Source organism: Homarus americanus, unplaced genomic scaffold (genome assembly GCF_018991925.1).
Source record: "Homarus americanus isolate GMGI-L3 unplaced genomic scaffold, GMGI_Hamer_2.0 scaffold22250, whole genome shotgun sequence".
NCBI lineage: Eukaryota > Metazoa > Arthropoda > Malacostraca > Decapoda > Nephropidae > Homarus > Homarus americanus.
This window is the reverse complement of record NW_024741189.1, coordinates 12788024-12804091: the sequence shown is the minus strand read 5'-3', so window position 1 is coordinate 12804091 and position 16068 is coordinate 12788024. Positions and strand designations below refer to the sequence as shown.

Here is a 16068-nt window from a genome sequence, read left to right as displayed (position 1 = left end):
ACTCTAAGCCTATCTTTAATTTCTCATCGTGGATCTTCTTTCTTCCTTCTCAATTAACCTCTTATTGTAAGATGATACTTTTTGTGGTTATTGTGGAACGGAGACGCAGGTGATACTCGTCCTAGTGTCGGGCTGGTGGGCAACTGGTACTCCCGTAGCGGCGACTGTTACCATATGAAAACTTAACCTTTGAAGTTTGGAGTTGTAAATTATTGTTCTTTGAAGATTGATTGTGAGATATCACCGCTATTTCATTACTCAAAGTTATGGGAGAAGTTTATCGGTGCTACTATAGCGTGCGGTCAACAAGATATCTTCAAAGCTAACCTAACTAAATATCCTGTATACTGTGCGCTATAGTAGCATCAATTTATCTTAAAAAAAATAAAACAAAGTGCTTATTACTGCAGTTTTACTCGAAGAAATAAAAACACTACAACTTAAGCTAGAGGATGTGCAATGTACACAGTGAGATTGAGGGTGGAGGAACAGTAGCGGAGAGGTGAGAGCCAGGGAAGGATGTTGATGTGACGGTGAGGGTGATGAGATGTAATGACGTCAATGTCAAGCCTCATGTGTCATAAATATATCATTGAGAAAGAAGTGAGACAAAACGAGAGGGGAAACTTAATTAGACGGTTGAAAATGTGAAAGAAACTTCTATTAGTAAATCATAATTGTAGCATGAGGCATAGAACTCGAGCTTGTGTTACTCCGCCCTGAGAGGTAGACCAACCACCAGTCGTCGTCAGGAGTTCCGAGATTGAAAATAATAAAGTTCATAAGTGGTGAAGTGATTATCGTTCATACACCCGCCTGTGCAAAATGTTGGAGCGGATCAGCGTGGAAAAATAACAGGATTAGGTGTTCATCAGCGAGCCCTGGACGAGAAACCAGGCAGGACGAGGGGCAATGTACGAGCCGTCATGGTGGTGGTCGCTTCAGGACTTCCATACTTAAAGGCGTGAACGAATGGCCTCCATTTCAAGCTTGTGGTCCATGGGTAAAAGAGGGAAAAGATATGCTATGTTTAGTTAATGTTAGACATGAAAATTTGTTAAAAAGATACATGAGTGAAGTAGAAAAGTTTGACGGTGGTTGGCAGATCCTGTCAACAGGCGAGCGTACACACTATTTGTCAATACTGTGCTCATGAAAATTAAGTTTAGTATTAATGGTCAGGTCATGAGGTGAGCCTTTTGTGCAAAGTTGGCATAGGCGTGTTGGGAAACTACCGCCTGTTAAGACAGAGCGGAGGTAGTGACATAGTGGCGCTTATAATGATAGAACTTGAGGTTATTGGTGCTAGTAGTGTTTGGGGTAGGGGGGGGGGGTTGGGTTGGGGGTGAAGGGGATGTTGGTTCCTAAAATAAAGGGATCGTGGTGTTGGTGGAGCGCTGATGACTTTTAAGGGGTGGAGTCTGTTACGTCATGTCGCCATTGCACATCCTCTACCAATCAGGGACCCTCTTGCGTTAACACTGAAATTTGCACTCTGGCCTTTTTCACCGGCAGGCATAGCGTAGGTGATATCGCGATACCATATGTAGATTATGTAAATACTACTGTATAAGCCTTAAAATCAATTACTTGTGTGTGTGTGTGTGTGTGTGTGTGTGTGAACTACAAAATAAACATGTAATTTTACGAGTCGCTGTTCACACTGGCCATGGTTTGTGGTTCTTGCGGTCTTGTTTAGTATGTGTGGCTTAAAATAAAGCGAGGAGGCCTCCAAGCTGGCCCAGTATTGAGCCTCGGCCTGGCTCACGAGGAGCCTCTTTACCTGGTTGACTTTCACTACCCAGTTGTAGGGAAGCGGGGAACACTAGTGAGGTCAGGCCTTGGCAGACCGGCAGTGTGCGGGACTTGAATGGGATATGCAGTTTCGTACGAAATATCTTAGACTATTTTAGTAATATATGGCATCAGCTTAAGGGTAATGTCGATGAGGGAAGATTTAAATTCTGTCATCTAATAACTCAACTCATTGTTTGTTTATAATACAGTGTTTTCTCGTGTTATTATTCTAACACCATGTGTAATGCAAGGCAGCGTCACCAGTTATGAAGCAATAACACATACAATTATGATCCCATATATTACCAAGTATTGAACAAATTATGACAGCAACTTGTACACCATCTATGTGGAAGTTTACATCGCTTGAAAAGACTGGACATGGGAATATGTTTCAAAGCTCGCAATAATAACACTAGTGTTATACAGTCAAATGCACAGTAGGTTGAGACATAAAAAGGTAGAACACACCAAAGTAACTTAACTAAAGGTGTGCTGCATCTGAGTGAGTGTACACATAGTACCTGGAAGGAAATATATAAACAGGACTGGGATGTTCACTATTTTATAGGATCTCTTTTACATGAACTACATGTACAGTATTTATATTTCGATCTGGAGTACATTAAAATTCATGCCTTGAGAACTGTACAGGTGTCTACTGGTAACTTATAGAAAACTTAAAACACAATTACTTGGGAGCGAAAATAATTAAAAATACAAGATCGATATCAGGTTTAACTTATGAGTAACTGGTTGTGCAGGAGTCAGGGAATCACCACAAAAGCCACTGGCATGTTGACACACCTTGGAGGTATATTAATTATATTCTCCAAGAGAGGATTTCACTTACTGTCACTTTAAAATTCATTATAGTTATCTCTGGGACCACCTACCCCCTCCAACAGATGACCTTTGAGTGCGCAGAAAATAACAGATCGAGGGCAAGGTCAGGAGGCAATATCCAACCGGTCTTCAGTGTTTTTTTTTTATGTCCAAGATTTTCCGCCTTACCTGGTGTATGGTGTAATTTTCATGTATGTTTCCTTGTTTACTTACAGGCATGATGACGTCGCTGCCACAATGACCGGGGCTGACCTCAACTCTGTGGTGGTTGGCCTACATCCTGCCAACCATCATCGCCACCATAGCCATCACAACCACAACCATAACAATAACAACAACAATAAAAAAGAGAGAAGACAGCAAAAGGTGCGACGAACCTGCGGAAAGTCAGCTGAGGCGACTCAGGACCACGACACCTCCGATGACACCGCCGTCTGGAGTGACAAGCGGGCCATCGGTAAGTACTCAACCTCAGTGATGATCATCTTAGCTATTCTTCCCGATAGTTCATGTCAGCCAAACACGTCATATGGAGGACGATGGTGGTGTGGGGAGTGTGGTATCGAGTAGGGCGGCCAGGGAAGCTCACCTTTAAAACTTTCTGTGTCAGATGATTGTGTTGGTGGGTAGAGGGCCGGTGGGAGGGAGGCTCAGTGATGTAATCCATCTACCGGGGTTGAAATAATCATTAAAGTGCATAACTTCCATTTATGGGAAGGATTGTTTCCCCATTGTCACAGTTTATGGAAGATGACAACAAAGCATTCAATCAGAAAGCTAATTGCGAATATCAAACGTAGATAGAAATTTCTTTTGTTAATGGAAAATTAAAAGCGTAAGCTGATCTTTACCAGTGATACAATGGATCCACCAATGATTTAAATACAATAATGTTGGATACAAATGCAATAAAGTTGTCGAGTTCGTATGCAGGAAACAGAGAGTATTATTGTAGAGTTGGTGTGACCTGGGGTGTGTGAGTGTGTCTGTCCTTGTTACTGAGTATTTTTGGTTTTGAGTCCGTGTTCGTTCTTCCCTGCTTCACTGTGTGTGCATTCGTACATGTGTCTACATAAACGCTTTCGTCCCTGCAGTAGTAACAATCCTTCTCAGTAACTTAACACAGTCGAGTAACTCAGCACAGCCCACTAACCAACTGAGTAGACCCGCGTGGATAATCAGACGGGCAACAACAGTACAGAGTCTCGACCAGGAGAGATAGACGCTGGAGCTGTTGTGATGGAGATCCGCGTTACTGCAGAGATAAGGCGTGCAGGAGGTAACTGATATGTGTTAGTGTGGCGTTTCTCCGGCTTTTTAACTCTACCCGTAATCGTATCATTCTGGATGATGTTGGTGTTTGTTCTTATATCAGGAAATGAAACAAGAAAAACTCTATTATGGAAGCTTATCATGTGGACATGCGAAGGTAAATATATACTGTGTCGTGGAACATGAGTTTATTGGCAAAATAAAGTTGATTCAAGAGACGAAGCTGAAAGTGGACAAGTTGCTAATCTTTCCGGTAAATGGTCTGTTGGGATTTTATTTTTAAAGAAATTGATTTGTAGGAAGTGGATTTAAAATATCAGTGACACGAAATGTCCAAAAGAAAATTTCTCATCCAGAAATGTTAATAGTTCGTTCGTTGATAATATAATCTAGTAACTGAGGGTTTAAGAGGCTTCTAAAAGACTTACATAGGATTCATTCCAGGCGTCCGAGAATGACACGATGATGGTTTTCGAGAATCTGTGTCCAGTAAATGTTAATACACTGTAGTTGTATCTATGGTGTTAGAAATCCAAGTGAATATTTGTCAATCGTTTGGTTCACATTTGACATAAAGCTAATGATATTTGGTCCTATTGAGAGACAAGTGACGGGCCCTGTACACACGTCACTCCAAAGACAGTATCAAGTATCAAGTAACAAGTTGCTGTCGAAATTAAATGTAAACTGTACAACCGCGTTCTCTTATCTGCAAATTAGAGAAAATAATTAACGTAAGAATCTTAGGGTATCTGGGTCCTGGTGGTTTTGGTAATCTTCTGTCCCGTCTCGAGCACGAAACTGGGTTAATGCCGTCATCGGGATTCCTGCGGCTGATACGCTGTCGGTGGCTCAGTGATGCCAGTCCTAGACGATGGGTGACTTGTACCCCTTGACTCGTGGCTCATAACCTGTAACACGTGATTTGTAATTTTTTACGTGTGGTCCATTAATCGTGACTCGTTCCATAACTCGAGACTAGTAATTCTTGTGAATCCGCTTTGGCTCTTGATTCTTAACTCAGAACTCGTGAATCGAGGATTGTTTTATGCGTCCAGCGATTCATTTGTCCTTATCTTACGCTAGATTAGTTCAGACCCTCGGAACTGTGAAGGGTCGGAATATAGAGCCATAACTGGGTGGGACTCCGAGAGTGAGGGTTAAGGGAGTTATGAGGCAGCGGCACCTGACTGGCACTGTATGAGCCACCAACTTTACTTTTCCACTCACCAGACTTCACTGTGAGGGATTATTGTTAATGTATCCGTCTTAGCGCACATGTGGATCTTGGTAGAATAAACTTACACACACACACACACACACACACACGGGGCTTCTCGGGTAGTAGAGCGGGTGGGGCGAGACTAGAGGAGGAGGGGGGCGGGGTGGGCAGCCTCAGTTGACTGGCTGGCTGCGGTGAGGTGAGACGCGGTCGTCTTGATCTCGTGGCTCGTGTGTATGATCTACCACATGCTCTGCGTAACCCGTGTCCTCAGTCACATACTCTATGTAACCCGCCATATGCGTAGCCTCTGACAGTGACCCGTACCTTTTGCGTTGCATATGAGATGCGTAGCCTGTGTCTTCTGCCACGTGATGTGTGTAACCTGTGTCTTCTGCCACGTGATGTGTGTGGCCTGTGTCTGCCACGTGATGTGTGTAGCCTGTGTCTTCTGCCATGTGTTGTGCATATTAAACGTCTTGTTTTGCACAAGGGACTGGTGCAGTATGTCACCCGCATCCAAAACCCCATTTCCAACTTCATCTCGCTCAAAGTGACTCTTGGTGCCTAGTGTCACGTACATTCTACCACACGTGTCGTTTCACTTTTTCTATCCGTTTCTTGTATTGGGTGTCACGTCTCCTGTCTAGAGTCGTCCAGTGAGGGTCGTGTTTGAGGTTAGGGTTGTGAGGTCGTATTTCAGGGGGTCGCTGTCTGGACGATATAATTTGGGACATAACTACCCGATCTGCAACATACCTACCCCATCTGTAAAATAACTATGCCATCTGTAATATAACTACGCCATCTGTGACATACCTCTTCTATCTGTAATATAACTACCCCATCTGCAACATACCTACCCCATCTGTAAAATAACTATGCCATCTGTAATATAACTACTCCATCTGTGACATACCTCTTCTATCTGTAATATAACTACCCCATCTGCAACATACCTACCCCATCTGTAAAATAACTATGCCATCTGTAATATAACTACTCCATCTGTGACATACCTCTTCCATCTGTAATATAACTACCCCATCTGCAACATACCTACTCCATCTGTAAAATAAATACTCCATCTGTAATATAACTACGCCATCTGTAACATAACTTTATCTCCTCTGGGACCTCATTACCCTACCAGTCTCTCTACGATGGTGTCTCACTACCATAACTCATCACTGCGTTCTCTTGTTTCTCTTTCGTGTTTTGTCGTACGTAAAGAATTTCAGATCCTGGAAGACGTTTGTTTTTATATACAGAGATGAATATGTCCTGACGGCATCCGCTTTCGTCTTTAAAGTCAGCAAACAGTCATTTAAGCCGCCTAGGAACCAGACGCCGATGAAACCACATATTAGGAGGCCTTTTGCTTATATTTTCCTCGATTATAGTATGGTATGGGGTTTGGTATCACCTAAATAATCTCCTCCTCCAGCTTATTTCACCTGAAGATCAACCACCCTCACAGAATTGTTGCGCAGTTTAATCCAGTCCAATACGTTTGTCACCTCACGTACTTCAGTTACCCCCTTCCTACAACTGGTTAGGACAGAAGGCACGTTGTACAAATGATGACCAGACGTATGGGGGAATCCTTAAGAGGTTGGGCTAATTAGACAGGTGTGGGCCAACAAGTGAGTGTGGATAATGTTACAGCCTCGGTAATCTACGGTAATTTCACGCCTCATTTTCTTTATACTCTTCTTCATTTTCCTCGTTTCCACCACAATTATATTATTTCATTATGTGTTGTGACGATAAATATCACACATAACAAACATATTGTGTATCTGAATGGCGCAGCTCAAGGACGATAATATCACGTACCAGACGTTTCGGGGAGCGGCTGGTGTGTTCATATTGGCCATTACACGCGTCATCTGGGCTGCCAGGGTCGGATAGGCTTAAGAACTAGAAGTAAACAAACTGGTCGTTACATTCTCTTGCTTAGTAGAGATCTCCGTATGACGTAAGGTATTTTCAGTTGTATATTCTCAGCTATTTTAGTACCTGTGAGTAAATCGTTCGTACTGAAGAATGATGGTAAACTACGTTAACGCTCAGGAAGACGAGTCACTCACGAGCAAGTCACTGTCAGTCACACCAGATGTGTTCATTAAACTGACCAACGCAGCCCAAAAAAATTGATTGGAGTGTATAGGCTGTACTTAATAGGTTTCATGAATTAAGGGGAACATTCTCTTGGCTTTTGTTATTTTAGTTCAAGTAAATTAAATTATTACGTAACTGAGAGGTTGTCCGAACAAATTCTCCCAGGCATATATTATTCCGACTTTTATATTCGTCAAAAGTATGGTATGAATTACTTGTGTCTCTTAATGGCCCACACTTTATAATAGTTTGAGTTGGCATCATGACTGAACGTTACGTTTAGTTGAATATCGGTTAAAGTAAAGTTAAAGAACCAGTCTGCCTCGATACATTCTCAACGAAGACGTTCTGGGGAGGAAGAATCATCTTAAATTCATAGTGTTGGTGGTCGTAACAGCCGTGTGGAGAAGTGGGATGATCTGAGCAGTTAAGTGAAGCCTATATAATCAGGACAATGACGCCTCGCTGATAGTAAACACCTTACACTACGCGGGGCTTCCACACGTTGCTCGCAGTCTAGTATATTGTAGGCACTTGTTGAGCTACACGGACTCCTTATACGACTCACTACACTGGATATTGTGTTGGTGACCACATCGTAGCCTGCAGGCGAGATGTACTTCCACTTCTCTCAGGAGGTTTTAAGTGTTTCTTGGTGGAGGTGAATTCAGTATGGTGGAGTCTCAGTAGTTGTAATTGTGGTTGTTGAGGGTTGTATTGTGAGGTTTAGGTGGGATGTTGTTGAGTGTGTGGGAGTAATGTTGTGCTGTGGTGCGGTTTTTTTTTAATCTCTTTGGGGTGAGGGTTTGGATCAACATAAAATTGCAGGGATGAGTGTAGAGGTGTGCCAAGGGGAAGACCCGTGTACGTGAGAATTAGTTACAGCAGTACACAACGATCATCCATGCTCCATGGGATAAGACCTAAGCAACAGGAGACGTTTGTTGATCTACATTTCAACGCTTTATTACATGGTGGCGTTACGATTTTATATATATGTATATATATATATATTTATATATATATTTATATATTATTCTAACTATATTTTTGTAATAATTAATAATCCGTTGTTTATACACTTTATACTTGATTATATACCAAAAATATGTATTATGAGTACATGCTAGAAAGATATTTGGAATTATTTACTTTAAGAATCCTTCGTCTTGTGTATAAATTGTAATGTTGGTATGTTGGTTAAGGTTGGTGACCCCGTATAGAGGGAAGACGGCATAGAAATATACACAGTTGATTAAGTATATAAACAACCATACTATAGTGTGTGTATTGAAACATACGAGTGATTGTATAGTGGGAGGACTCCTGAAAGTTTATTGAACTATATAAATGGCAATATAGTGAACGGATACACGAAGATATATTAATCGTATATGTGGTGGTATAGTGACGACTAGATACAGCTATAGTAAAAGTAATAATGATAGTGTGAACAGATTTAATTGATTATAGTGAGGCATACAAGCACTGCACCTTACACGCCCCCACACACTCACCGTGGATAGTGCAGAGGAGTGTTGCATCTCAGGTTTGATCATGCCTGAGGAACACTCTAAGGACAGCTTTCCTCTCCAAGCTGTCCCATTATCATCTTCATCATCATCAGCATCATTATCAGGTGAGTATTATTGTTCATGTAATATTAAATTATAAGGGTACATGTGTATTATTATGTATATTAGTATTTTTTACTTGTTTTAAGACCAGGGTCCTCTAAAACCCCACGTAATTGCAATCTTCTGTTATTGTTTGTCCCTACCCTGGCTCAATGATGGCGTACGGCGTATACAGTACAATACTTTTTAAAGCTTTTCGTAGATGCAACGCCCTACTATTATCTGTATACAAGGTATTTTAATAACTGAATTACGTACGAACACATACTTTGCGTTTAAAACTTCAGCATACAAAAACTCTTATACATTGGGGCACATACAGTATAACCAACCCTTTTACCCGATTGACAAATCTACATTGACCTACCCACTTATAGTGGTATGTGGTACGGAAGTTCACCTGACGTACAGTAACGGTAACCTCGTAGTGACTTCCTTGGACGGTCAAGTGAATTAATTTTCCGTCACAGGTGAATATAGAATACTTCAATAGGACTCTTATCTACCCACCTCCTCATCTCAGTAGTAGTCTATCTACCTACCAACACCTCACCTGCCTCTCTGTTCCCTCACATATGTCATGGAGAAATAAACACTCGAAATGTATCATGAACTCCGTTGTTATTACTCATCAGTGGTGTCGCCTCCAGGCTGACTGCATTGGACGCAACCTTCCAATAACAGTTGATGATCCGCCCTGGGGGTGAGTCACACGGTTCTTGAAGGTTCTATGGCTGTGTATATGTTATTTTGTTTTTCTTTCTCTTGCTCTGTTAGTTCGTATTCTTGTTTATAAATACGTTTTTTAGTTCTACCTTTATTAAATCGTCTATCTTGCTTTTCCTTCGCTATCTTTATTTTCTTCTTCACTCTCCCGTTATCTGGATCCCTCATCACTATTATCCTTTATCATGTTTTCCCATGAGTATATATGTGTTAGCTTGTTCTCCATTCACTGCCTCCATTATCTAGTTCTCCATTCTGCATCATCTCCTCCTTCCCCTCGTCAACAAGTACAGTGTGAGAGCTTCCTCACGGGGTCACAGGAGCGTGGGTCGTGGCTGATGAAACAAATGACGCTGGAGTGCAGACTGAGGTCATTTACCCCCCCTCTCTTCCTCCTCCCTAACTAGAACCCACACCGACTGGAGGGCTTCAGGAGTCAATAGAATGCATCACAAGTTGAAAAGTATTATATTTCTCACGTATTTTTTGATATGTTTCTGATGCCGGTGGTTAAGGTGTTGCCCCTAGACGCTGGTAACTCAACACTGATAATCCAGCCACACGTAGAGACCCTCGTGGTTGTTTCGTGGTAGTGTGGAATGTTTGTGACCAGTTGTGTGTGTTAGACGTGGTGTGATGGAGGCTGGATTGGAAGTCTTGGCGGTAGCGTAAGGTTGGTGATGTTCCGGGACGACCTCATCTTGCTCGTAATGACCACCCCGAGTGACGCAGCCGCTGGGGACGCTTTGTCACTGCTACTGCTGCTACTACTCCTGCTGCTGCTCTTGCTGCCACTACTGCCGCATTTTAATGCTTCTGCTACTACTGTCGATGCTACCAGAGTACTGGGCGTTGTGGCCAGGGTTGTGAAATCGGCCCAGGCCTCCTGTTATTATGGTTACTTCGCTGTCGTTATGAGTCCTGTGTTTGTGGTTCCTGTTAACACAGAAACAAAATTGACTGCATATTTAAGGGTAATATAAGTAAGTTAAACTTCTCATATTAATGGAATAAATAGGTGAATTCATCAATGGAAGATAATTTCTCTTGAAACCGTCTCCTGCTCACTGTGTTGCCAAAGACTCTGTTAATGGTATTTCGATAACCATAAACAATATATCATCGTGAATGGTCCACAAAATGCATAGCTCCTTTTTTTAAGTGGTTTTATTGACACCCAGTTTGGAATGATGTGAATTTTAAACTAACAGGTTTTGCATAATTCTTTTCGCTTTTTAATTTAGTTTATCGATGCTTCTGGTAATACTGTAGTGACTTCCTCTCCATCCCTAGTATTATTTTCCTGATGACAAAGACATAAGCAAAAATTTTACCCCACGCGCCTCTATTTTCCTACTAGATAGCATAACTCCCCGTACTACAACTGGGTCAAGCACACTGGGGCGTATATAACCTTGTTACATTCCAAGCTCCGCACGACAATATCCCCGTGTGCCTTACAACCAAGATAATTGCCAGAATCCACTTAAATTCAGTAATACCCCCCCCCCACTGTACCAGCCACCACTATCCTTAATCTCACAATAATCAATAATACCCCTTGGCTATACCTGTACCTCAATTCCTTTCTTAGGCTCATGCATACTTTACTTCCTCTTATCACTTGACAATAACCATGGGATACGTCTCTCATGTGTTGACTGGTGCATCACATTTATGTTTTATCTAGTCTTCTCCTAGTCTATCATGCTATACAAGAATGAAATAATGAAATGTCAGACTAACTTAAAACTCTACACTATTTAGTGCCCGCATACACATTCACTCATTCTAAAATCACATACACTTAAACAAACACAAGGTGATTGGTATATCCCTCCACTAGTGATCATTCATGGTCAGTGATATTGGACAAGTAAATAAATAGATTTCAGGTGGAGTTTTGCTACGCCTGTAAGACTATCGTTGTCGCTGGGGATTTGGGTGATAGTGTGTTTGTGTGGTGGTTCTGACGCAACACCCGTCTATTGAGGAGACACTTAGCTATCACCAGCACTATTAAAGAGACCAAGTATCGACCAGTGATGTTTGTAAGGGCCCTTTGAAAAGAGCCTCCTTTGAGAGAGAGAGAGAGAGAGAGGAGAGGGGAGGGATTTTCATAATCATTTGGGGAAAAGAAGTGTGTGTGTGTGTGTGTGTGTGTGTGTGTGTGTGTGTGTTTTCAGTGTTTGTGAGGTGGGAAAGCTTATGTGTGTTTATATGGAAGGGGGAGGGGGATTTTAAGTTTGTGTAGGTTAGGTTTAAGCGTGTTCGTCTGCGTGTGCATCATAGGTAGAGGAGGCGTTTCCCTGAATGTTTACAGGAAGCTTGTGTGACCAGGTGGGGGGGTGAACTCTCCAGTAACCGGTTTAGATCTAAGCTCGTGAAGATTTACCACTCTCTTTTTCACGATGACTCACACGCTGTATATACTGTATCGTACTGCTATATTCACGGTAATAGCCGATGGAGAAAATTGTCCTCAATGTTGTATAATATATGTTCTTGATGTAGAGAGGAATTCGTTTCCTGATGACGGTAAAAGTATTAGTAATGGATAAAACGTATATGCGTAAACATTGTGGATGGCCTCAATATACAGTAATGTCTTGGTGTTGCCAGAGAAGGATCTGTTTATATAATTTTGGGCCAACATTTTCCATAGACTGATACCTTTTGCGCTCTTCCTCCTCGCCCTTGGGATGACTCAAATAGACGCCAACGCCTCTCACTTTTTTTTTTTATCCTGTTCAAATTTCGGGATTTGACTTGGGGTCATAGAGCCATCTGATTGACCTAGGCCGCGAGACTGTCAAGCAGGTGTGTGTGTGTGTTGTAGATTTTGTTTCAGTCGCTCGTAACCATTAACATATTATTATGCACTTTAATAACCTTTTAGATATTCTCGAAAACAATTACATATCTCTGCGAATCGTTGTCTAAAGTTTATGGGAATACAGCACCAGTGTTTCCTGGGCGAAATAAATTGTGTATCGTTTTGTCCGGAGAACAAACCCTCTCACAACCTTCCACTAGTGCCAGTGAAAGTCAAGGACTAGTGAAGGGGCTCTTAGTAGTTTCTTACTTACGTGGCGAAATGGTTGTTCAGTGGTTTGTCATTATTTTACATCCTAATTTGTATCAGTTGACACTTGAGTTTATTTATATTGAGTCTGGAGTGGATCTTAACATTGTAAACCAAAGTGCACCCTCTGGGAAGATATTGGGAGCGGTATGTATTGTCTAATGGTAGACCCTGCTGCCATATGGCATCACAAAAATTGTGACCATGTCACAGGTTGCTGATCTGACTTTCTGCCTCATTTACACACAATTTCAGGGTTTTTAATTGTTTCTCTTACTTTGACAACACAACATACATATACGATTATCGTTTCTCACTATTTATTTATTTTAATTTTTTATTTATGGTCCTATATTATTATTATTATTATTATTATTATTATTATTATTATTATTATTATTATTATTATTATTATTATTATTATTATTATTATTGTTTTATTTAATATTTTAATTTTTATTATTATTGTATTATTATTATTATTATTATTATTATTATTATTATTATTATTATTATTATTATTATTATTATTATTATTATTATTATTATTATATTTTCGCCCCCAGGCCTTGATGTGGGTCATTGACCTGTGCCCCGGTGGGCTAATCCTGTAAAAAAAAAAGAATGGTGACATGTGTTTGTTTGTTTGTATACATTTATTTCCCCATGGCAGGTCACACTGCGTCTCCTTGCGGCGTCGTCTGCTTTGTTGCCCTTCCAGGATTCCGAATCCTCACGTCTCTCAAACATCTTTATCTATCTAGTGAGGTTAAGATGACTGTGTTAATCTCTAAAAAATTTCAGGACTTGTATTTATTCGAATTATATATCATATTGGCTTTTATTATAGGGATAAACAAATAAAAAATAATTCGAATTCCCTAGCATCTCACGACCGTGAGAGTCAGTGTAGGTGGCTCTGGAACCCAGCATGGGCGACCGTAGTTTTTCAGTTCTGGATATCCAGGCTTCCAGTGTGTACACATTAGGCGGAAGATTAAGACGGTACATCACGGAGAGACTAACCATTATATGGATTATTGAGCGAGAGTTGCTTATTGTGCACTGATGAGTGATGAAAGTCTTTTAATATGAAATAATTGAAAGGTGTGGTAGAAAAGTTGAGAGGAAGATAAATTTGAGAGCTTTACGGTTTATTGATGAATAGTGTTATTGAAAAAAAAACTGTACACATAATTTGTTACTGTAAGGCTTAATGAACAAATACAAGAAAATATAAGTACTTAAATGTACTAAAATTAAAGATATGTGACAAGACGATCAATAGAAACTTCGTAACTACGTAAAGCATCGGCTCTTAAACCCTAAAGAGAACGTTTAATAAAGAACGTGTAATCAGCTGAGTAGTAGTGAAGTGTGCAGTTGTGCAGACCAAAAATCAATAAAGCTTGGCGGGAATAGTGAGAATCACCACCAACATGAGGGGGCTGGGAGCTGTGGGCCCGTCTAATCTAGGCCCGCCACTCTGCCTGTGTACAATCCAAAAGAAATACCTTTAGTTCTGTAATTAGTATACCTGTATCATAATACAATAGCAAATAATTCAGACTCCTGGGTCTTATAATGGGTTGAATGAAATGTGAATGGTGTAAAATTATAGCTTTGTGATTAGACTTAAGCTATATTGTACACTTTATAAGGAACACTGTAAACAAAGGATTATCGGCAAAATATCTGGGGATCATGCCGTGATGTTTAATTCGCTATGATAGGTGAATTATTAGGGGTCCCAGGATGGTTGGACTGCGTTCGTAGAAGCGTGGAACACTGACCCTTCAGGCATCATTTACTGCCGTTTATAGGCTAGAACCGCTAGACATTGTTTTACTTACAGGGGAATAACATTGATAAACACTGTACTATATATTAATATGTAATGTCGGTAAAATTAATTTCAGTGTTGCTCAGCGGCTAAACGAGCCGATTAGTAGGGAAGAGGATAAAAACGCTAGTCGATTACCGTGTCTCAAAATTGAACTGTTCGTGTAATTTCTCTTCAAAGAGCATGTTATACTGTTTTCGAGAGTTGCACAAAAAATAATCTTACTTTAATTGGGAACTTTAACCCCTCTGGTTCCAGGAACGCTTTCTTAGTGATATACAGTCGGTGCTGCTGCTAGTGTCGTTACGGTCAGTCACCGAGGATTTGGGTGCGAGTCCGTACCTCACTGAGTAGCGCCGAGATAGTTATTTTCCAGTTTCTTCGTTTTAAATTTCATTTAGCTCTACGAAAGCATTTGATTATTTGATTCAGTCTGTAATTCATTATTAATCACTATCTGAATCTGTTTGAAGAATGTCTTTTAATTAAGGGAAGGAAGAAAAGGGTGTGTAGTAAACTCGTGTGGTTGTTGGCAACGTTTGTCCAACTTCCAATGACGTTATCGGCGTGGCTACTTAAATTCACTTGGTGTCTCGTATACCCCCCCACCCTTCCTGGATACTTTCGAAAATAAGTTCAAGTTAAGATATACAGTATAATGTTCCATGTTATTTAATTTTAGGTTATATCATTTAAATGCTCCATTAATACTGCATATTGGGTGACATACAGCGTAATGGACTGTATTTCCAAATTTAAAACCCAATTTCCCTTTAAATGTATAAATCTCACAAGCGAGTTTATTTTCTAAATGATTCTTTGGCGCTGAAGATATACAGTTTAGTATTATATACAGGGTATAGTATATTGAAGTTTAGGCGTCTCTCCAAGGCCAGACTGATGACTGGTTGCACACTCCTACCCTGGGACCAGTCAAGGACAAAGCTCCAGTCTCCTCATTGGGAGGTACACTCGCCAACACAAGTCATGTCACTTCATCTGCCGATGGGTGGGGCGTGGTTACTGGACAGAGCGTTACTTAAAGGGACAATAGGGACAACCGGAGTTTGGTGTCCTAATGGACATCTGCACATATATACGCGAAGTAAGGACGACTTATAAAAAAGAAAAATTCTGTTTAAAAAAAAGACAATGTTCTGTACATTAAGGCAATGATGTCGACAGTCAAAATACAATGTGTAGCGCCATAACTAACCTAACCTTACTTAACCGAATTCAAATTTAGTTTGTTTTGGATGGTAAACGTCGTCTTTAATGGAACATAATCGATTTTACCATTATATGCGATAATTCTCAAGGCATAAAAAACAAATATCGCCATTTGGCAAAAACATCACTTGCGTTTTAAAGCTAAGTGCTGTAGTTATAGAGGCAGTATTAACTAGATGACAATGCCATAAATATAAATTAATTACTTTAATTACAGGTGAAGTGAAATAGTAAAAAAAGGTCCACTATAGTACACAAGAGGACAAGTTAGTTGGGAATCGGGAAA

General features: G+C 40.6%; 1 protein-coding gene across 6 annotated transcripts in view; it reads left to right on the top strand.

Moving 5' to 3' along the window:
• Positions 1–16068, top strand: part of LOC121875733 (protein PALS2-like) — an 80750-nt gene that overhangs the window by 1054 nt on the left and 63628 nt on the right. For 4 of the 6 annotated variants that reach the window (XM_042380391.1, XM_042380389.1, XM_042380390.1 and 1 more), the window contains exon 2: positions 2859–3100. In XM_042380391.1, the coding sequence (XP_042236325.1) occupies positions 2881–3100 (220 nt within the window). In that variant the 5' untranslated portion in view covers positions 2859–2880. Of the gene's footprint in view, positions 1–2858; positions 3101–8803; positions 8901–13638; positions 13715–16068 lie in introns of those variants that run through there. The other 2 variants (XM_042380393.1, XM_042380392.1) reach the window with 2 other exon arrangements.